General features: G+C 35.4%; 1 protein-coding gene across 3 annotated transcripts; it reads left to right on the top strand.

The window, feature by feature from the left end:
- The first annotated feature begins 72 nt into the window (after positions 1–72).
- Positions 73–24,198, top strand: LOC144424293 (uncharacterized). 3 transcript variants are annotated; one of them, XM_078113462.1, is made up of 5 exons: positions 73–277; positions 14,616–14,692; positions 15,070–15,150; positions 19,067–19,180; positions 21,572–24,198. In XM_078113462.1, the coding sequence occupies exons 2-5, from the start codon at positions 14,629–14,631 to the stop codon at positions 23,056–23,058; spliced, it is 1,746 nt and encodes a 581-aa protein (XP_077969588.1). In that variant the 5' UTR covers positions 73–277; positions 14,616–14,628; the 3' UTR covers positions 23,059–24,198. The 3 variants fall into 3 exon arrangements, with proteins under 3 accessions (XP_077969588.1, XP_077969578.1, XP_077969581.1); XM_078113452.1 differs by having other exon boundaries at positions 75–277; positions 21,557–24,198; XM_078113455.1 differs by having other exon boundaries at positions 75–277; positions 15,070–15,144; positions 21,557–24,198.

Consider the following 24,198-nt stretch of genomic DNA (forward strand, 5'->3'; position numbering starts at 1 on the left):
ACTCATTTTACTGATAAGTGATTATGTTTTTAAAAAATAATTTTCAATTAATGCTATTAATATGTGTGTGTATATTACAGGTACCATACTTAACATTAATTAGATAATAATAGCAAAGAATTATTTAATGACACCTGATTAAAGATTGCTTATGAGAAGAGCAAGAAAATAAAGAAGTACTCCGTTGGATGTAGATGGAAGTTACTGGAATAACAGCAAATTCCAAACTGCCTCCATTTTTGAGAGACAATTGATAGCCTGACTGGTTTATTCATTGGTGAGTTATCAGTTATCAATTTGCCCTTTTTCTATAAAATATTTGATGAAAAGTAGTACATAGATATTTATTGATTTCCACAATAAACAAACTTAATTATTTCTACTGTCTTGTTATTGACTGATTTTCGGTCTTTCTGTAACAGCAACGTTCATTCCGAACGAGGCCCCGTGCAAGCATCCCCATAAGCTTTTGGAGACAGGAGTCTTTCTAGTTCAGTATTGTATAATTGAACTTATTATGCCCTGGGTGATGAGAAAGGGACCTTAACTCTGAATGTGTATGTTTGTGATGGAAAGTAATATACAGGGTGTCCATGAAGTCTCTTTGCAATTTCAATTTTGGTATGAAGCCAGTTCTCAATATATCTTTAACCAGGTTTGTTGTTTTTAATCAGTTATTGTTCGAGTCTTTTTCTTCTGTGGAGGTAACAACAATATATGGTATCGATAAATTCCCTTTGCAATTTTAAAGGCTTCCCAGACTTTATGGACACCCTCTACCTGCGGGAATTTATGAATAAATGAGTTTATTTTCGGTTTCTATGAAACCAAATTCAGGTCAATGGTATCAGATGAAAAACAATGGACCAAGCGTAACTTAACCATACATAGGGACACTTGTGATTTTCTCTGCTTGCCAGACAATATTTTTAAAAGTAACACAATACATACACTCCTTGTTACGTTTTACAACCCAACAATGCCCTGTTTTGTTATGTTGCTTTTCTTAGCAAAGCTCAATGATTGAGTTGTCACGTAATGCATTACTAATTTTAAAGACTATTCCAGAAATTCTCAGATATAATACTTAATAATTCTTTAATAATTACCGGCATTAAAAATTAGTTTACTTAAAACAAATACTGGAAAAATTCATTGACAAAAGAATTAAAAACTTTTAAATCATTAAAAAAAATAATTACCGTACTTGTGGAAATTAGCACGGACAAAATTAAAATAAATAAAGGCGAAAACTCGTGATTTGACTGAATTGCCAGGCAATATTTTTAGAAGTAATATATATTAGACACACCCCCTCTATGTTAGGCTTCACAGCCTCACAATGCCTTGTTTCGGTCCGTTGCTTTTCTTAACCAATCTCAATGTTTGAGTTGTCATGTCACGCATAACTAATTTTAAAGACTATTCCAGAAATTCTCAGATATAATACTGAATAATTCTTTATTAATGACCGGCAATAAAAATTAGTTTACACAAATACTGGAAAAATTCATTGACAAAAGAATTAAAAACTTTTAAATCCTTGAAAAAAATTACCGGTATTACCGTACTTGTGGAAATTAGCACGCACAAAATTAAAATAAATAAATGCGAAAACTCGTGATTTGACTAAATTGCCAGACAATATTTTTAGAAGTAATATATATTAGACACACACCCTCTATGTTAGGCTCCACAGCCTCACAATGCCTTGTTTCGGTCTGTTGCTTTTCTTAACCAAGCTCAATGTTTGAGTTGTCACGACATCTAACTTTCAAACTGTATTATTGCGGCTATTTGAATGAAATTTTTTCCATCGGCTGACAAATAGAAAATGTGTTCCCTCCGACAAATACCAATTGCAAAATTAACGAAATTAAAAAGTAAATAAAAAGCAGTATGAACAAAAACTAAGCCGATGAAAGTAAAATCTGACTCACACAACTAACAGTATTTTGACCAACTACTGGTAAAGAATATCAGAATATTATTCTTGAATGAATAAAATTTTATTTCAATTACAAACTTTGGGTAGTTTGGATTTTTCTTCCCTATTAATTTTAAAATTTCAAAACAGAGTCTAAATAAAACATCAGCAAAACACTATAGATTACGAATAACCATTGGAACTATTATAGCAACTCTTTTTTAATTCATTTCTCTCCAACTGCGTATAAAAGCTGCATTTGTTATCTTAGATATGTATTTCCGTCGTGCATGAAATATTGTACAAATAATATACAAAGTATAATAAAATATTTGCTTGCGGTATCTGCAACTTATACTCTGACGTCGGTACATTTTGATGTTTGCCGTGCCGTTGCCAACAGCGTTTGCCAAACTGAGGTCCGCGGACCACTCGAGTTAATTGATATTAATCAAAAAGTCATTGCATCTTTTAGATGGAGCGTTGCGGACGGATGGATATACATGATGTCAGAGAAGGCAACTAAAATTTTATTGCCTTTTGCAACGATTTACGCATGTGAGATAGCACGTGTGAGCTGTAGTTAGTAATGCACGTAATACAAATTGAAATTTTCTCCCAACAACATTCAAATTCTTCCCCTTGCCCCACTTGTACCCCGCTTGTCTTGTCTTACACTCGGCCTAGCAAATGACAGAAAAGAAATTTGGGGATGGACAAAATCTAAACTTTGACAAAAATCTGTGTTGATAAAATCCAACTTGAATATTATTAAACAAGGAAATTATTTCTCATGACAAACCAAACTAAATTCTAACAGACAAATTTATTCGAAAACAGAAGTTTGCTTCAAATTAGGCCCACCATATGTGTTGTTTGGTACTCCCGAATTATGTAAACCAAGATGGCAAACAGCGGAATGTAGTATTTGTACCAGGTTATGGTTAGGCCATAATTGTATTCTGATTTTTTTTATTTTTGTTCGATTACGAGTTCGGGGACTAGCCAAGTGACTGCCATAGTATCTGTACGTGAAATCAATTATGGCCTAAACCTAACCTGTTACACATACTACGTTCCTGTGTCCGCCATCTTGGTTTACATACTTCGGGAGTAACGTTGATTTAGCTGGGACAGTCCCGCTGTACCACCCGGTAAACTTGAATGTCCCAGTCATGCGGTATGTCATTATAAATATTTTTAAAAAAGTGCAAGTTTTTTAATGGTTTGAAATATCACTCATATTCATATGAGTTGAATGTTACGAAGCCTCTGAATCTAACAAAGACTTGTTCAATTTGCACTCCCAGTTTTTTATTTCCTATCTATGGTACGCCTACTCATAATATAACTTGAAACTAATCTGTTGATTTCAACAAGCCTAACAGAGGTAAAGCTTGGCCAACAAGTGAAAATATAGGGTGAACAATATAATACTGGTAACTGGGCAATCCAGAAGTGTGTGTACCAATATGGAGGTAACTAATTTAGTTTGCCTATTTTACATCAGGTTGTTTAAAAAGACTGGAACCTATGGGCAGGGGGTATATTCACTTGGCTAACACAGACAGTCCCCAAACTCTGGAAAATCGCAATAAAATTATGGCCTATACTCTAAAATTTATCTGAATAACTAAACTTGACAGAATTTTGGACAGATAAACTCTGAGAGATTCCTATTTCAACAATTTATATAAAACTTAGCTACAATTTTTTTTTAGAATCTAGGCTGGCCAAAATCCTAACTTAGACAAGATGCCACACTGATAAAATACAACAAACCTGGCAGTACTAAATTCTCGTGTGATAAATGAACATAATATGGCATTGGAAAAAGTTAAAACAAAAAATGTCCTATTTTAGCAATTTATCAAAAACTTAGCAGCCTAAATTACTAGAATTCTAATTCAGACAAAAAGCCATACTAATAAAATTTAACAATTTAAAATCCGTTTTCCACAAACTGTGAGGCGAGGCGGACCTGGTTATAATGCGCATTGAAAATAAATTGCTTGGATTGGTGTTTTGTCCATGGATAAGTTCATCTGACTATTAAACGCAACCGGTACTGGATTTGAGTGAAGACAATAATGCACCAGGCACTACCTGATACATACATTAGGTGCACTGGCTTATAAGGCAAACAATTGATTTTGGAGATGAAAACTCCACAACACACACAAATTGAAAACGGAGAATTCTGGAGAGCGATCAAAACGTTTAATAATGTTTGAAACAAAAAAAATTACATGTGCCCACCTGCCAGCACACACACAAAACATAAACCCAGCGGTTATTTTCTTACACCCCCCTATAGTGGTGAACAACCGCCTAAAATTTAAATATTTATAAAGTGGCTCATATGTTGGTGAAGATGATCAGTCAAATACATAACACATGTTTATAAGTTACAAATCGTTTTACCACTAATAACAAAATATCTACCACCCACTGGATTTGGAAACACCACCCCCCCCCTCTAAAATAAAAAGATGGGGAACATACTGGTCAACCTGCTTAAATAAAGCTTGGAACATTTATATAAAATTTGTCTGATAACCTCTAACGTTAACTATGTAGATTTGGTATTCCTACAGTATGTGAACCAGGTTACGATTAGGTCATTATTTTATTACGATTTTCCTTGATTTAGTTCTATTACGAGCTCGGGGACTGTCAGTGTTGGCCAAGTCAATCTACCCCCTGCACATAGGTTTCAGTTGCTTTACACAACTTGATGTGAAGTAAGCGAACAAAAGTAGTTACCTCCATATTGGTACACATACTTCTGAAGCTCCAATAATTTTTCATCACAACAATTTATCTAAACTAGGGGTGTGCAACAGGCGGCCCGTGGGCCCCAACTTGACCCATCTAACCGTTTAGTGTGGCCCTTGTCAACAATCAGATTTTTTCCATCAAGCATAAAATCACAATCCGACAGTTTATTTTTAAAAAGGTCGCATGGGTAAAAATACAGAATGTATTACCAGTCGGTTAAAGGTTGGTACAAAGTTTGACAAAGCTGTCATTAACAAATTATGCAAGATTTTGAAAAGTATCGCTATTAAAATGTTGAATAGATAATATTTTGCATTGAAAGAATTTTTCAATCGTTGTGTAAATTTTTTGTGTGGCCCAGCCAGATATCTGAAGTTGGTTATATGGCCCAATAACAAAAAATGTAGCACACCCCTGATCCACAGCTTAGTAAAATATATTACTTTATGTTTGGGCAAAATTTAAAACTGTGACAAAAACATTCTAACCCTGACCAATATTGTATTAACAACCCAACATTGTCGCAACAACCCAAATTGGACAAAAAATACCCAAAATACCATACCATACTCCAATATTAACAATTTATCTAGAACTAAAAAAGTATCATAAATTTTTAGAATATAATTCTTAATCTCCCAGCAAAAGTTAAAATTGAACAGTTGTCTTTCCCATCTATCTTTCAAAAAAAGTTTCGCAACCTAGGAATCACGACGCCCACACTTCGTCATTATCAACGCCGCCAGACTCATTCTGAAAATATTTAGAAACCATAGAAAAGGGGGAAAGGAAAGCCTACAAAATAGCGCGATTTATTGGCAAACCACCTTCTAATCCGTTCACTACAAGACCAACAACCCACTTTGCCTTTCCGCGGTCAGTCGACACATACAGTGCGCCTGAAGAACAATTTTAGAGTGCACTAAATCATTGGCAGAACAAACTATTCCAACTGGGAATAGCTCTTTTTCCTAATCTCGATGTCGGGATTCATGTTTGTCAAAATCACGGAATTTCAATGTTGTATGTATAAACGTCAAGACGGTGCCAATATGGAAATGACGTTCTGTGAGAAGGAGAATGGATTGTCTTGTGCAGACAGGACCGAGCCGATGAAATGGGTCGCGCTTTTTATCTAAGCTTCGTACCTTAAGATCGCGCCAAGTAACTCCTCATTTGAAAAGACGTTATGTGCTTTTATTTTAGTAAAAGCACTCCTCTATTTTCAAGCGTTGGGCATGTGACAGCAGTACGAACGACAGAGATGACCACGCGCCATGCGATCCGTTTTTTTTTTAGCTGGGTACGGAATCCCAACTTAGACGGACTTGGTTGTTCTTTGACGATAGCACTAGGCTTGCTTCCTCTACAAGTGATAAAATTAGTCAAATATAACAATTTATCATACAATGAGAGTAAAAAAATGTGACCGTAAACTCGCGATGTTTTAATCACTTTTGGGTTTTCCACGATTAATGCCTGCGAGACATCCTCAAAAGTTTTTGCGGCCCGCCAACCTCGCAACATTGGACCACCTTGTGTTATGTTTTTGACTGAACATTTGTACTGGTATATACGCCATATTCTGAATATTCAAATACAATTATGATCCAGTTAGGGATTGAAGTCTGGTGCCACACCTCAAAATTAGGGAGGTATCTGAAATTTTAGGGAGGGAGGAGTGAGTGTAGGGAATCACTGCTAGAGGTCGCTGTTAATACGTTAGGCACCCATCGAAACAGGAAGTGGTTTGTTGGTCCCCTGACGAACAAATTAAAAGCCATTAGAAGATTTCCTCTCCCCCTATATCATATTTTCTGAATATTCCATGTCTGAGTTTGAGCTTATGGGCGGGGGCAATGGGGGAGTTCGAACGACGCAATCCTTAGGTTGTAAAACTTCTTTTGAAAACTAGAAACAGAGACAGGAAAGATGTAGAAACTATCCTCTGTCATATTTTGGATTTTGCAAAGATGTGGAGAAATACATTTATAAAAATTTATGATACTAAGATACTATGATACTAATTTGTTAAAATTGGAATTTACTGAGTTAGCTTCAGTCAATATACAGATATAGTATTTTTCCAATTTGGTTTATTGTGACGGATTTCAAGTAATTATCAGTGAATAAATGTGATATATTTTCTTTAATACAATATTGGATAGTGTTGGGATGTAATGAAATAATCCAAGTCGGCACTTGTCACAGTTTTGAAATCTGTTCAAACATAGAGAAATATATTTTACTAAGCTCTAGATCAGGGGTGTGCAACATTTTTTGTCGGTGGGCCATATTACAAACTTCAGATATCTGACTGTGCCACACAAAAATTTATCAAACAATGCAAAATTTTATTTATTTCACATTTTAGTGGGACACTTTTCAGTTCTTGCATAGTTTGTTAACATCAGCTTTGACAAACGTTGTAGCAACCTTTAACTGACAGGTAAAACATGATGTATTTTCATGCACGTGAGAGCTGTTTTAAAAATAAACTGTGGGATTGGGATTTTATACTTGATGGGGAAAATTTGATTGTTGACAAGGGCCACACTGAAGGGCTCGACTCGGCGGGTCAAGTTGCAGCCCACGGGCTGCCTGTTGCATACCCATGTTCCATAAAAATTATCGAAATTAAACATTTTCAGAGTTAAATTCAGTGAAAATTGTATTTTGTCTAGGTTATAAGACAAATTTGATATGAATGTTCCAAGCCTTGTTTCACTAGGTTGACCAGTATGTTCTCAACCTTTTTATTTATTTTTTTTGTTGGAGGGGGGGGAGGGGGGCTAAATATAGGGGGTGGTAGATATTTTGTCATTAGTGATAAAACTATTTGTAACTTATGAAAATGTGTTCACCATAAATGTATTTGACTGATCATCTTCAACGTCATATGAGCCACTTTCTGGATATTCAAATACATTTATATTTTCGTTAAGAATTGAGGTACCGTATGGTGTCACACCTGAAACGCAGGGGAGTGTTTGAAATTTTAGGGGGGTGTTCACTTCTTATAAGGGGGGGATCACTGCTAGGTTCATGTTTTTTTTTTGGGGGGGGGGGGGGTGCTGGTGGGTGAGCACATGATGTTTGATACTTTTTAAAGGTTTTATTTGCTTTCCATGATTCTTCATTTTTAATTTGTGTTCAGCACAGAGTTTTCAAAACAAACTGTTATCCTAATTTCATATCATATTGATTGGTTCATATGACCTATTATCAGGGGCATGTCTAGGGAGGCAGAAACACCCGAGCAGTATGCTATAAGGGTGAGTTTGTTGCTTTGTTCGATGATTTTATACCAATGCTAATTTTATTGAAAAGCTGAAATTTGTTTAAAGTTGCATTTGTATAAATTTGTATTTCTAAAATTTGATTTTCCGTTGATTACACCCAATGCCGTCTGGAGTTAAGCAACGTTGGGCTCACATAGCACTTGCATGTCTCTATAGAATTTATGGTGCTATGTTTGTCATAATTAGAATTTTGGATAAAATTTTCTATATAAATCCTGGGAGAGAGAAAAGCCGAAAGATGTTGCGATAAGATATTGCAAACCACGGCCTCTCATTCGTTTACCAGTCCATGTCGGGTACGGCATTACTTGGACTTGATGGTGGAGAAAGCCGTAACCGACCAGCGGTTACTACCAACTCCTTATTGGTATTACTTGAGTTTGGGTTTCATCTTATTGGTGTTTTGTCTGATTTAGAACTTTGTCCGTTCTAGATTCCTAAAATTTATGTTGCCAAGTTTTAAATAAATTGTTAAATTAGGAGTTTTTTTTAACCTCAAATTATCTTAATATTGTTGATTTGTCTCAGTAGAATTTATTAGGTGGATTTGTCATATTCAGTATTGCCTCCTCATTGGTATGACTATATTTTATGGAACACAAGGCGCATTTCGAATCCTATTTTTTCTCAAAAATTGACCGTTCGCCTATAAGCCAGCGCACCTAATGTGTGTATCAGGTAGTGCTTTATGCTTTGTGGTCTACACTCAAAACCAGTACCAGTTGCAGTTTCGTGTTATAGACTTGTGCGCCTTATGTATGGACATAACCCCAATCTAAGCAATTTGCTTCCAGTGCTCTCAATGGTTCATGGAAAATGGTAGTAGAAATCATTTTACCCCCTCATTGGTATTACTTAAGTTCAAATCTTATCAGTGTGGCATCTTTTCTAAATTGGATTTTTGTGCATCCTAGATTCTAGTAATTTAGGCTGCTAAGTTTTTGATCAATTGTTAAATTTTTGTCTTCATTTTTGTCAATGCGATATTATGTTTATTTATCTCAGTATAATTTAGTAATGTCGGATTATTCATAGTAAGTATCAACTCCTCAATACAATACTCATTGGTGTAAGTTTGTATTTTACCAGTGTGGCATCTTATCTGAGTTGGGATTTTGTTTAGCCTAGATTCTAAAAAAATTGTAGCTAATTTTAATATGAATTTATAAAAAAAGAGTTCATCTGCCTCAAATTCTGTCAAGTTGAATTATCCAGATGAATTTTAAATGATCAGTTAGGCCATCTTGGTTCACATGCTCCAGGAGTACCCAGGTTCGGGGACTGTCTGTGTCAGTCAAGTTGACATACCCCCTGCCCATAGGTTTCCGTCCCTTTACACAACTTGATGTAAAATAGGCGAACAAAATTCGTTACTTCCACGTTGGTACACACACTTCTGGATCGCTCAGTTACCAGTATTAAATATTGTTCATCTTATATTTTCACTTGGCCAAACTTTACCTCTGTTAGGTTTGTTGAGAACAACAGATTAGTTCAAATTTAAATTTTTATATATGATACTATTCATATTAAACAAAAAAAACTGGGACAGTGCAGATTGGACAAAACTAGATTCGATTCGATTCGGACTGTCCTGGCTATTTCAACATGTATGGTGGGCCTAATTTGTGGCAAACTTCTGCTTTTATAAAAAATTTGTTTGTTAGAATTCAGTTTGGTTTGTCATAAGAAATAATTTCCTTTTTTAATATTATTCAAGTTGGATTTTATCAGTACGGCTCGAGTCATTATATCAAAGTTTTAACAATTTTAGTTTTGCTTGAGTATAAAGAGAGATATTAAAGAGATGGCCCTGGTAAGAATTTCGAATTTTCTCCAAACATAGATGAATGTATTCTACTAAGTTCTTGATGAATTGGTAAAATTAAAAATTTTCAGAGTTGTAGATAACTGTATAACTGTAGAGGTACTGTATTAAATATAGTATTTTGTCCAGGTTGGATTATTTAGACAGATTTCAGATGATTGCTAGTGAGTATTATGTCTTTTTCTGATAAAAAGCCACTAATCACAGCCTAAGCAATATGTGATCAATTTGGATCATGAAACTACATGCATGTTGATGGTTGTATGTCAATGTTATTGATTAACTCAAAATTTCTCGCAATAATGTAATGTTGAAAAATATTCTAAAATTTTGAGGTTCCCAACTTGAATAAAATTGTATTTAAATAGCCAGAAAGATATATTATAGTTGTGTGATGCAATAATCCATTCTCAGAAAGTACAGATAACGCACTCAAAAGTAAATCTTGTCAAAAGTGTGATTAAATCTGGTCAAATGCCTTGAATAAGCATGTTCTGTTAAATTAATAAGATCTTATGTTCTGTTGTAGCTTGGCTCATCGGGTTGTGCTTGATTTATTATTTTTTCAAGCTAGACAAATTAAACATGATGCAATACATTGTGATAACGTAATTTTGTTAATTATTATCCAAGTTCCAAGAACTATTATATAACACTCCATTGAGTATATTTACTTCAATTTAATAAGTGTTTGTTGTGTATCGAAAGGTATTTCGAAACTCGCCATAATGACTGCTATTTTTTGTATCTGGTAAACAGATCATTCCCCTGACTCAAACTTCAAATTTAAATTGTTTGAATAATGTTGGCCTTAGTTACTACTTATACTGATGATTCTTTATTTCACTAGGAAAGATGGTTCATCTCTGATGACCACAATAGTCATTTGTAGGCCTACACTAAATTTACTTGCATTGTCATACAGACTCCCTTTTAGGATTCATTTGTTATTTATTATTTACTGCACTATTCACATTTACTTTTATTACATTTATTTACTATTCACATGCTCCTTAACAGCTAGCAGTCATAACTTTGTTCATGGGTCGCTTGACCTCTCAGCCTGCCCACCCCTTCCCTTTCTCCTATGCTCGAATTTATTACCTAATATGAAACAAATGACTTAACAACAGTTTCCATACCTGGCATATCGATACTGAAGGCCAGGTTTCATAAAGTAGTAGTCAGTAAATTAACCGAACTGTATCCTGTACAGCCTGCACACACAAGTTTATTCGAAACAAATCCTACATCTCATTAAATTTGATTCTAGCAGGCCTTTGCTTGAGTTTTAGTTAAGTTTTCTTTCTATTAGAGTTTTAACAATGTTAGGATTGTTCTAATGTGAAGAGCAGAATTTGTTTGCCGAATTTTCGAGGTTGGCTCTGGTTAGAAATTCGAATTTTATTCCAACATAGATAAATAAATTCTAAGTTCGAGATAGTTTTCAACGGGGTTCCGTGTTGCTGTGGGGTTCCGACAGTAGAATGCAGAAGTTCCACAAGTTTCCACTCAGAAATTCTATAGGTGGGGTGGGCAAGATTTTTGAACCAGGGGCCAAAAATTTTTCCATTGGACTGGCAGGCCAAGTAAGTGTGATGTAAAAGTTTATGAACAATATTTACAGTGATACAAAAGCAAATGTGGAAAACAATAAGCCAAGTGCAAAAACAAAATTTACCAACAATCTCAACAAATTCCTTGAGCAATGTTTCAGTTAAAATGTCACAAAATGATTTTACTTGGGCTGTGGCTTCATCAGGTGTACCAGATTGAACTACCCAACGGGTTGGGTTTGGCCTGCGTAGATATTCGGAAGTTAATATATAATTTGAGCAACATATTATTCTTGTGGATTTGGAATAACTTTGTCCAATATATTGCTTATTAAATATTGTGAAGAGTTCACACTGACTTTCTATGAACAAGTCGTATTAAAACAGTTAAGGTTAATTATAAACTAATATCTGTGCAAGTTTGTTGAAAGTAATAAGGATCGAACAAATTTAAGCTGCTGAGAATTGAATTTAAAAATTATATAAAAACTAAACAATTAGTATTGGCAGTGTAATCACCGGTTTTCAAAATTATTCAACTTTTTTACATGATATGACAGTTTACATTTTTCAGTTGCAATAATTTTTTCACAGTTATACTTTATAAATACTTTTTATCATATATAAAAATTGATCAAATTGAGGCCTCTCATCGATGTTAAGATTAGGGATCGACCGATATTGTCTCCTTGAACCGATACCCATAGTTTTCTAAAACTGGGCGAATAAGCCGATACCAATGTTTTCTCACATAAAAATAAGTGAAGTAAGTTTGGGTCCTTGTAACCGGATGTGTTTCATGAAACTAGTGGTCGCTTAATGCTCTCTTCGAAAACTATGCACCTGCTGTTCTGGGAAAATTACCTGGTCAGAACTTATATTATAGAGACAATTCATCCTCTAATTTGACCAGAGGTGGTGGGACCACAATGGTTTGATGTTATTAAATTATAATGGTAACTAAATGCCACTATTGTATAAGACAATAAAGTATGCTAACTTGATTCACCTATTTCACAAATAAAAGTATTAGGGAAATATGTAGAAAGGTGGTGAACAGTTATAGAATACGTCCTCGTAACGGGTCGAAGCATTTGAGCACCAAACGCTTAATATCACAGTCCTGGTGCACAAAACTAAGCCAGTTATAAGCACCATTAAAATAATAATATAAATAAATAGGTTGGGAAAGGAAGGATTTCGCTATTCGCCATTTTGTAATATTAAGTGTTTATAATTATGTTCCCATGTTATTTTATATGTTTGACATGCGATGTGGTGACCATTTGTACTAAGAACCTGATAAAGTGTTGCATAGAACATGGCCAATCAGTCTCATTCTCTCTAAACTAAAAAATCTAGTATATTTATGTAGCTGATTGTATAAAAAATCAAATCATGGTGTCTCAAAAATGCTGTGTCCCACTTGCAACCTTTGCCAAGCTGAATTAAGCTAAATTTGTAGCAAACTTCCGTTTTCAAATAAATTTGTTTGTTTGAATTCGGTTTTGTTTGTCATGAGAAATAATTTCCTTATTCAATATTATTCAAGTTAGATTTTATCAGCATGGGTTTTTGTCAAAGTTTAGATTTTGTCCATTCTTGAATTTTTTTCTGCTACTTGGTACTAATACTGTTATTTGTCTTTGTGTCAGTAAGATTTTACTATCATTGGGTTGTTTTTTGGGCACTCCAGAAGTGTGTGCACCAATATGGAGGTACTAATTTTGTTTGCCTACTTTGCATCGAGTTGTGTAAAGGGACTGAAACCTATGGGCAGGAAATGTATTCAGTTGGCTAACACAGACTGTTCCCGAACTTGTAATAGAATTAAAATAAAAAAAATCGGAATAAAATTATGCTCTAATCCTAACCTTGTAAACACACTACGAGAGTACCAATCTTTTTGTCCATACTTTTGATCAATGTTAATTTTTTTAATGATCCCGAATGTTTAATTCTGTTGATTTTCGCCTGTATATGGTATTTGTCTAAGTGAAGACATTTTTTTTATCTGTCAGTCACAAGGAAAAGACTTCATTCAAATAATTACAGTATTACAGTTTGGAAGCCCTGATGGTTATATTATCAGGTATGGTGCAATGTCTGATGAATCACACATCTTACACAAAACTTCAGAAAGCGATAGACAATGGTTGTAAACAAAGGGAATGGGTATCTATTACGTGATCCCTTTAATTACCATTATGTTTTAATGGATGCCGTTAGTAATGGCCCGTTACAACTCAAACATTGAGATTTTCTGAGAAAACCAATAGACCGAAATAAGGCATTGTTGCGTTATAAAGCGCGACGTGTATCTATTATGTGTTATGCTTGAAAATACTGGCTAGTAATTTGGTAGAATCACAAGCGTCTCTATCGTATAGATTTGTTATGCCTGGGCCATTGTTTTTCATCTGAAACAATTTACTTGTTATTTTATCCCCATGCCTAATCTGTAATAGCAATTGGATTGTTTGCATATCCTTACCCAATACATTCCATGAAGCCCACCTTATATGTTTACTAAATTTTACAGACCATGAAGCGCTCCCAAAATAAATTTTTCGAAGTCTGTCATGCGCCTTCTAAGCCGGCGCGCCATATGTATAGATCAGATAGTGCTTTATTGCCTTTACTCAAACCAGTACTGCTTGTGCCTTATAGTCAGGTGTATGAATACAAACTCAATTTGAGTGTTTTGTTGATATTCACCCTATAACATAGTGCAATGTCTTATGGTCCTAATATATAGTACTGTACTTGAACTGTTTGTCAATAATATATATCTATCCTCAGTAATTCAGAACAGTGGTGCAAGTATGGGGCCCAAAATTGTTGCGATACAGTTGTATCAGTGTCATATTCTTGTTACCTTATATTTAGTTTTTATCCATTCCATTTGTTTAGTCTCGTCTTGGATTTGTCAATTTTGAATTCCAGCTTTTAAAAGTAAAGCCGCTATAACCTTTTTGTATTTTTATTGCAAATCTGTGTTTCCCAAATCTAATTCACTTGGAATTGAGGTTTTCTTCTACAATGAGACCAGAGCACATGACTTCCTTCAGAAACCAAGTCCAATGTCCAGAGTCCAACCAGACTTAGTGTTTTATTTATATGTTTCTCTTTGACACATGCAAGTTTGTTTGAATTTTAATTCCCATATCTATCACTGCAAAGTATATATACACAGTATATATTATATATATATATATAAGGTGAAACTTCATAATGGAGAATAAGGATCAAAAAGCTAGCAATGATCAGGAAGCTGAAAAGAATCAGCCGTCGCAAGGTGAGCCTGTTAAATATTTGAATTTCAATTTACTTTGATTACCCTACTCATGTTTGCAGGTTCAAATCCTGTGGCAGATGATTATGTGAGACAGGATTGCTGGACTCCTTGACACCGTAGGTAGGGTGGTTCACGTAACTGCTGGTCGGTTACGACTTTCTCCACCGCCGAGTCCATGTTTCCGAAAACAAATAACTGGCTAACTAATCCCATACCGCCATGGACTGGTAACCATACAAGAGGCTGTGGTTTGGCATATGGTTAATTTGTCTTACGGCTTTTCTTTCTCCTGAGATAAATATGTGAATTTTAGCTTATATTGTTGCACTTTACTGAAAATTTTTCTGTATTTTCAACTCTAATCTTTTTTTGTCCAGGGAATGAAAGCCATGTTCCATCATCAGACCAAGTGACGGAAGAACCACCATCAGAAGTTTTTGTGGAAGTACAAAGTGGGAGTGTGAAATTTTTGTGATATTTGAAAAAAATTTATGGAGTGATTCATTGTGCTATGTATAAGGTCATTGCATTGCTGACTACCCTTCATACATTCATTTGAGACAAGCCGGACTGTCCTGAACTGTGACTTACTGACTAGTTAAACAGATATATAGTTAGATATAATATATATATATTTAGTTTGGGGTTCCATTACATTTGAACCCACGTACATTTGAACCAGGGGCAGCTACTTTCCATAATTTTGGGGGGGGGGAACTTGGATCGCCTACCGAAAAACACCGCGCTGTGTATCGTCACGTAACAATAACCTGTCATTCTCAAAGTATTAGAATGTCATTTTGCTACTCATATATCAAGTACCTAGGATGCTTCGCTTAAACACGGAACTTGCGCGTCACTGAACCTATTTCTTAAATTCCGCGAGAATTAGCTCACGGCTCTTGCTAACAAACAGAAAACGAGAATATCGGTCAGAGACTGAAGACTTATCGATCGAAAGTTAGAGGACCCCCCAAAACAGCGCTCTTACTCCATAGTGACACTTTGTGTTCCATTACTAATCAATTAATACCTCGCTAATTATACGACATAATTCGCCCAAAATCAATAGGCTGCTGGTCCGAGATAAGATGAATGCACATGCAAAATCTGGAGCAGATTCAATATCGCTTTCGTGAGATATCGCGTGCATCTGACAGAATAACAAACAGACATACAACATACTTACCGATTAAAATCGATAAGTAATTACAAATTTGAGGAGTCGTATCAGGTTATTGTTTCAATTCCTAGTTCTGCATAAAGCCGACTAACGCCATTTCGTAAAATTAGAAATGCAAAACAAGGTAACAAGCTATTGTGCAAATTTTTTCCTAAATTTTACCAAGGAATTATCATTTGAATAGTAAAATTGCCATTATTGCTGATTTATTAAATCATCATTTGAATTCGAAATAACATTCAGGATTCACGCAATGACTTTGCAGGGTTTTTATTTATAATTCAATACAAAAATAAACAGGCACAAGTTCAGGCGCGCAGCCAGGATTTAAAAAAGAAGGTGGGGGGGATCAAAGTCGGAAATTCCCATTGCTGTCTGAACAGTCACCGCAATCACGCGCTCGTTAAAAGAGCAGCCTTTTTAAGCATATAATGATTTTTCTGTCGCGTTGAATATTCAATCCATGACAGCCATGAGATTCTTGTGTGCATCGTTACTCGCGGTTGCGACTTGTTACGTCAAAATAAAAATATTACTAAACTAAAATACCACGGCGATATGTGGACATAAAAATATGAGATAAGCTGCCTGATTTAATTTTGATACGTATTTTTGCAATCTTCCGAACTCGTTATCGCCGTTACAAAAATCTCGATTTCTGATATAAAATCCCCTATAGCAGTGATCGGCAACCTTTTTTAAGTGACGGACCGGTAAAGCCTGACCAAAATTTTGGCAGACCACATTTGTGTTGACAATATATTCAAAACAAAAATGATGCTATTTATTGCGAAATCTGCTATTGTTTGCTGGTCGTTAATTGTTCCCAATTTGGAGATATGGTCGACAGTGATACACGTTTCATGTTTTTTGCGTTCAGCCTACCTCGGTATTTATTTTTTGTAGTTGTTAATATTGAAAACCCGACCTCACATAAGGAAAAAAGTAACGCGCCCGCAAACGTCTGGGTAGGATAGGATTCACATATTTATCCCGGGGGAGAGGAAAGCCGATAAGACGGCTTATCCATATGGCGAACCACGGCCTCTCGTCCGGTTACCATTCCAAGTCGGGTATGGGATTAGTTTTTACTGTATTGTTTGTTTTCGGAAGCATGGACTTGGTGGTGAAGGAAGCCGTAACCGACCAGCGGTTACGTGAACCACCCAACGACGGCGAGGAGTCCAGCAATCCTCTCGCACATAACCATCCCTGCATGGGATTCGAACCTGCGAACCCACGCAGAGTAATTAGAGGTGCGGTGGCGAGCGTATTCCTAACGCTTAGCCCGTTGAGCCACACCGCCGCGTATACATATAAGATTATAGACCAAAAAACTGCCAAGGTATATTTCGCAAAGATGCTTTTCAACTCATTATTATTTGAATCAACCTCTTTATATAACACAATCTCGTTGTCCACGATACAATCGCATCGTTCGAAGAAGTTTCTAAGGCTTCATTGCATTATTTATTTAAGAGTTCATTATGACAAAGGACGCAAACTGGACAAATTTCTTTTCTGTCACTTATGGCTATGAATCCATATTGCAAATACAAAGTATTTTTTCTTCGTGAATGATGTTCCCGGCATATCTACACTCTTAGATTCGTTAAATATTTTGGGACGCAGTCATTTGAGAATTGCTTTTTTGATGTTTGTTTAGCCATAACTATTGACGTAGAAATCGTTTGTGAAGTCAGATGTGCTGTTTTTGTCTCATTTGTGGAGGTGTTATTAGGGCTTTAGGCAGTGGTGGGTTTCAAATTTTATTTTGTTATATGTTTTTTTAGTAATGCTAAACGGTTCGCTGATCTCAGAAAATTCCGCGGATGGTGCGAACCGGCTGAATCCCACCACCTTAGGCTACATTTCTGCGGACCGGTAGTGATCTTGCCGCAGACCGGCGATGGGCCGGGGCCCGGTGGTTGCCGACCACTGCCCTATAGTACAATTTCACTTCATACAATGAAAATAATTATAAAGTATACTAGTAAATCAAAAATACAAGTTCATTGTCTCGAAATCCACGCGGCTCCGCTCAATTGCAATGTTGTCACTCCGATTATTTTTAAAGTTAAAACCTTTCAGTACAATAAAAATTGATCGAATATACTTTAATTAGCTTATATATCATCACGAACCGGGAAAAAGTCGCGTTCTCAGCCATGTTTAATGTTGACACGAAAATTTTCGGCGTCAATTTAAAAGTAATGGTTAAACAAGCAAATCCGCTCACAATTAACCGTGTTTCGATTTTAGTGACGAAATGTTTTTTTAAAGGCCAACCAAACATAATTGAAAAGCGATTTTAGACTGTCGCGGGCCTCAACAAATATTATATTGTTTACAGTTTTATTTTTAGTATTTTATATTGCCGCTTTTCAATCAAAAAATATAGGTCTCGGATTTTACTCCTCCATTTGTCTTTAGAATCTCACCGCCGATGAACTTATACGAATTTTCGCCGGGTTCATAAGTGCTACCCGTGCTAGTACACCCGTGCCAGTACAAAAATGAAATAATTATCATAGTCATCGTGTCACAAATTTGTGGAAAATTTGTGACTTAGAGAGAATAAACGCCAACGTAAAAGCGTTTTCGGCCTAAATAACATAAGTGAAAAGATTCGTCCAGCGGTGAAAATTGTTTATAAAAATTTTAAATCTATTTAATGTTTTAGCGATAATAATTAATTGTTGTAATAAAATACAGTTTGCCTCTTTCACTACTCGCGCAAGTGCCAACAATAACACTATTGAAAGATTTTGACAATGAGAAAATCATATTAAATTGTACAAAAATGAATTAGTTGTGCAAAACCGTGGTACGTGATCAGCGGTGCGTTTGAAGACGGAGTATTACCTGTGCGGGCGTGCATGTTCCACGAAAATGTGAGTTGCTCCGAAGGAGCCCTGGTCTACATTATTGTAAGAAAACAGTTATAATATCGGTAACTTTTAACCGTTTACTTGCGCTTGACTATCGCACTTTTCGGAAATGATATTGTAAGTCGGAAACAACATGTGTTAAAATATATTGCGAAATTATTGGGGGGGGGGGGGGGCGACCATGGGTTCAAATGTACGTGGGTTCAAATGTACGGTCACCTTAGTTTTGGGTTTACTTTTCTTCTTGATAATCATGCTTAGCTGATTCATTCGTGAATGTAACCATATTGTTAACTGCAGCGAAGGTGTTTGGACTTGATGATGCAATTTCAAAGCAACCAACTTGCCCACAAACCTCAGAAACTCCAACTCCAGTAGAATCATCGCCAAGGGAATTTGACCTCAAGCCTGGAGGTATGTTCTGAAAAGCTGGTACCAGACATTACATCTTGATCGCTTGAGTTGGGAACAAAAACTATGCTTTGTTCTCTTTGATAAACTGTGAGGATAACACAAAATACCAACCATACCAAGTCTGTATAACTGGGACGGACTAAAAGTAGGCACTTAAAATTTATGCACCTATTTAGGCACTTCAGAAAAATGGGCGTAATAACTTCTAATACTGCACTTTAAACCTTGTTATTGCGTTTACTTATTGCATATTACATGTTGCATGTTTCACTGAATACGGCATTTTCAGTAACAGATTGAACATAAATGCAAAGTTTTGTTCGCAACAACTCAACTTGTGAGATGAATAGTGTATATACTGAAATATTTATCAATAATAAAATCTTGCCACTAATATCGATTAAACATGCTGTTGTAGTTCGAAAGTTGTGAAATTTCACATTCTTTTCGTTCATGTCGATTTTGACGAAATTAGTGAACATAGTATTTGTGTACCGGTTGCGGTTCAGGTTGTGTGACATCTTGGTGCACATACTGCTGGAGCGCCAAATTTTGTTCGTGACAACTCAACTTATATGTAGGGATGGGCAATGTAGAATAATTTACTATTCTAGAATATTCTAGAATAGTTAAATCGAATCCAGAATACCGAATCCTATTCTATTTCCATACTCATTCAAATAGTGGAAATTTTCCTGATTGCTGGATTTAGATGTCAAAAAATTATAAATGTATTACTATAAATGTATTATTTGTTTGGAAATGTCCTTAACATTGGATTTGATACTAAACAGGCATTTCCCAGGACAATGAAATCTGGGAATATCACAATATTTTTGCTTTTAATTGTTCCAAATGTATGTAATCTCTAAATACTGATATGCTAAATTAAGACACGCTTCAAACACTTAATAGTAAGCGGTTATATACAAAAATAGATATGAAACGGCATTAAATCATTATTAATGTTAGAGTGCCGAGTGTACTAAAACACACCCGCTGAGAATTAATTAGATTCAGGACCAGCGTTTGGCCACTGCAACCTATGCGACCGGTGTAATATAATAAATTTAATCACTATCAAATAAAATCATTTTTTATTCTGTGCGATCAAGACGTGCAAAACAAGGTTCCCGTGAACGCGATTTCGTAGTTAGTTATTAGTTAATATCATCTGAAGACGAATGCATTTTCTATTAATATCGTTACATATCATTATCTACCCAGGCTTGGCCCTACTCAAACTCAATACGTAACTATTTTCGCCAGATGTGGCATCTTTTTTTAATTTATCGGCGAATAAAATTACTACAGATCAAACGTGCTATCTTGAACGATAAAAATGGACTGAAAGATATGTAATCTTTTGAGAGGGAAATTGAAATGTGACAGATCGTGGTGTTTGCGATATAACTTTGTATTTCAGAAACTGGTGTAATAAAAGTAATAAAATTATTCCTAAATGTTATTTGATTTAAATTAATCGCAAGTAATGTCATAACATTTCACGCCTGGGTTTTGGTTTACATGCATCATTTTCTGGGAAAACTCGCCGGTCGCGGAAAATCATTTACAGTAATGTAAAATGAAGAAGGCACGTCTGTAAACAATTGAAGATTGTTGCAATCAGATCGGAATATCGCCAGTAAGTCGGCACAAATAATTATTATTATTAAACCCTAGCTAGATAGCAAAGCAGGAAAACGCAAAAAATGGTGCAATAACGAGTCTTCGTCGTAAGGTGTACTTCACGACCTCTTGTCTAGAATACGCCGATTGAGATTACAGTGTTTTGATGTTTACCGATTTTACGGGTTTTTTGCGATTAGGCAAGTTTAAATAAACGAGAGAAATTTCCCCGCGAGAAAGAACGCTCGTCTTTAATTGATAAATTAGAAACCCGAAATACAAAAATTGACGCACGGTGAAAACGCAAAAATGGTGCAATAACGAGTCTTCGCCATGAGATGTACTTCGCCGACTTCCTGTCCAGAATACGCCGATTGAGATTACAGTGTTTGAAGTTTACCAATTTACGGGTTTTTCCGAGCAGACCGCAAGGGTATTTAAACGAGAGAGATTTCCGCAATAGAAAAACGCTCGTCTTTAATTGATATTTAGAAAACGGAAATGCAAAAATCGACGCATGGCGCCAGAGAGGCGGAAACCGAATCCTGTTATCGGTTCCTGTTGGATTCGGTATTCTATATTGCCCATCCCTAGTTCTATGATGTACCACATTATATTATGACACATTATTATTATTATTGTACTATTATATTTTCCAATAATAAAATCTTGCCCCTCTTAATTGGATAGACCTGCTATTGTAGCCTGATTTTGGTTGGAAATTTTGATTGCTTTTAACACTCACAGAATACCCAATTCCAGTTGAAGAAAACTCTGCAATAATCTATAGTGCAAAAAAAGATAAGTGTCTGGGAAACAGAGTATACGAGGGAAGAATAGTAACGCATGATATTGTTCGAAATACGATCACACAGGATAAATTAGCTGTTAAACTTCGAACTATTAATAGCAGCTTGTCGAAAGAAGAAATAGATAAACAGTATTACAATGAAATAGAAAATTCAATTAAGTTGCTTGCACATGTCAATGTGGCTAGATATGTGAGACATCTTGCATGCTATCTTCTCAATGAACCTACTGTTGTCATTGTCACAGACCTATGCAACCCTGGAAAGTTAGAAAAGCACTTGCTTGGTTTCTCAATAGAAGGAAAAATAATATTGCTTGTACAACTTTGTCATGGACTGAAACATATCCATATGAATCAGATTGCTCATCGAGATCTGAAACCAAGTAACGTGCTGCTTTCATTGGATGGAAAGCATATCAAAATTATTGATTTTGGAATCAGCAAGGAGTTCGCATTGGATGAAAATAATACTATTACCAAATCTTCTGGGTTTAGTGGAACCCTTGGTTGGGTTGCACCCGAAATGTGTTCAGACGACCGATCCAAAGAATTCGAAGCATGGGTCAAGGCTGATATATATTCATTAGGTCTTCTTATTTATTTTATTTTCACTGATGGAAAACATCCTTATCAAGGAGATGCTAATGATAAGCATCAAAGTATAAAAAACAAGAAACGACCAGATTTTTCAGTCATTGAAAATGACAAAGAATTCCATGACAGGTATTTACTGATCGACCTCCTGAGGGCCATGCTCAGTCATGAGCCAGATGATCGTCCTGCAATTAGAGAAATACTTCAGCATTGCTTTACATGGAATGACGAAAAAAAAATGAACTTTATCCATGTTTGTCATAAACATTTTGAACAACCTTATGATCATGACCCAAAATTAGCAAGTAAAAAATCAAGGAAAGCTCTGAATATTATTGGAACGGTGGAACAAAAAATGGCATACTTTGACAGAGAAATAAAAAAGGAGGACAAAAGCCTTGATACTCATAGCAGGGATGATGACAGTGAAGATTCCGTGCAGTTTGACAGAAGGGAAGAGGCACCCAAGGACAATGACGAACCTGAGCGGACAGAAGAAGAAAAAAAAGCATTGGAGAGAATTTTTGAAATCATTGGTGAAGACTGGGTTACATTGATAAAAGAAAAACTGGAAGATCCCAACAGTGGAAATAATCAAAGACCATATGAAAACAGCTTTACTGATCTGGTTCGTTACATAAGAAACTCTCATGAGCATTTCGAAGAGAGACCAGAAAAAGTGAAATCCAAACTAGGCTCAAAAAATGAAGGCATGTGGAAGTTTTTCGCTTCAAAATTTCCAGAGTTTTTCTCTCACTCATTCGATCTCATGAAGGATGAATTAAAAAGCGATGTTAAAGAAAAGTATTTGCAAGAAGAAGCAAAGAGTTGTGAACTGCCATAAGAATAATGCAACAAGAAATTGTGAAACTGAAAATTATCAAATTCCAGTGGCATTGCCAACTGAAAGTGATTTGAATGCAAACAATTATCGGAACTCAGTGAAGACTCATTTACTCTCAATTAACAAATGATTTAGTTATGTTGTTATGCAATTTTTTTTCTAAGTCTATACTGATATTTTTTATTTTATATGTTATGGAACTATGTCAAAATTTTATACATTTTTTGAATCAAATCAGTGCACTATTTGATCATGCAATTTTTCAAGTTTTGAAATTATTTTGGGTGAAACCTCCAATCCATATATCGCATGGTATATCTTCGTTTCGAATTTTGTATCTCCGCTCTGTTATATAATTTGCATATTTGTCCTGCAGGTGAAGAATGTCCATAAGATAACCTGATACAGAGAGCTCCAAGCATGTGCTTTATTTTTTAGTTTGCATCAAAATAGTTGAACATTTCATGGATTGTGGGAAAAAAAACTGTGCACACATCATTAAACCTCGGGATGTAAATAGTGTTCTTAGTGGATATCAGCGAACAATAAACAGTTTCCTTTTGACATACTTAATACAATGATAATAGCTTCACTGTTTTTGCCCTTACCAGTTAGCAGTAATCATTAAATAGTTATTCAATTATTTTCTTAAATTCAAAACCATATTATTACTTTAGGAACTAAAAAAAAATTACCCCCAGTACCGGTAATCCAACATATAGCTAAATCGTTGCTTTAGAATATCTAATTTTTGTATAGAAAAAAAACTTAGATTTATAGTAAGTAGTGTTTGTACTAGAAAGTCTAGTCAGGTCTGGTTAACTTTAGTGCAATTCAAACTCAACTTTAGTCACAATAACAAGAAATCTGGAAATAGCAGCACTGACATGCTTAAGATGTGATTATTCTGGCCAGTCATGCCCTAATGACTTATTCTTAATTGTACTGAAGTTTACCAGACCCGCCTAGCTTTAACAAAATTGTGTATATTTGCGCTTATTAATACGGTATGTAGCAAGACTCCTTAATTACTTGAAATTTATTTTTTAAAATCATTTTTATCAGCACGTTACTGATATGTGATCTAGTTTTTAAAAAATAATTGTCAATTAATGCTATTAATATGTGTATTGTGTGTAT

This window comes from Styela clava, chromosome 1 (genome assembly GCF_964204865.1).
Source record: "Styela clava chromosome 1, kaStyClav1.hap1.2, whole genome shotgun sequence".
NCBI classification, from domain to species: Eukaryota; Metazoa; Chordata; class Ascidiacea; order Stolidobranchia; family Styelidae; genus Styela; species Styela clava.